This window comes from Fukomys damarensis, unplaced genomic scaffold (assembly GCF_012274545.1).
Source record: "Fukomys damarensis isolate Sample0158 unplaced genomic scaffold, DMR_v1.0_HiC HiC_scaffold_32, whole genome shotgun sequence".
Taxonomy (NCBI): domain Eukaryota; kingdom Metazoa; phylum Chordata; class Mammalia; order Rodentia; family Bathyergidae; genus Fukomys; species Fukomys damarensis.
Window position 1 is genome coordinate 46626956 of NW_022900944.1, and position 274 is coordinate 46627229.

The following is a 274-nucleotide window of genomic DNA, read 5'->3' on the forward strand; positions in this document are numbered from 1 at the left end:
CAAGCCCGTGCAGCACCCCTTGCACCCGGTGCCCACGCCACACCACACCATCCCCAGCCTCATCTCCAGCCACGGTGTCTTCTCCCTGCCGGCCGGCAGTGCCGCCAGCCTGCTGCTGCAGCGCACCAACGAGGAGGAAAAATGGCTGGCGCGGCAGCGGCGGCTGCGGCAGGAGAAGGAGGACCGGCAGTCCCAGGTGTCGGAGTTCCGGCAGCAGGTGCTGGAGCAGCACCTGGACATGGGCCGGCCCCCGGTGCCCACGGAGGCGGAGCCC

At 71.2% G+C, this 274-nt stretch overlaps 1 protein-coding gene across 1 annotated transcript in view; it reads left to right on the top strand.

The window, feature by feature from the left end:
• Positions 1-274, top strand: part of Gse1 (Gse1 coiled-coil protein) — a 26995-nt gene that overhangs the window by 11898 nt on the left and 14823 nt on the right. Inside the window, exon 6 of the mRNA XM_033757914.1 lies at positions 5-264. Within this exon, the coding sequence (XP_033613805.1) occupies positions 5-264 (260 nt within the window). The remainder of the gene's footprint in view (positions 1-4; positions 265-274) is intronic.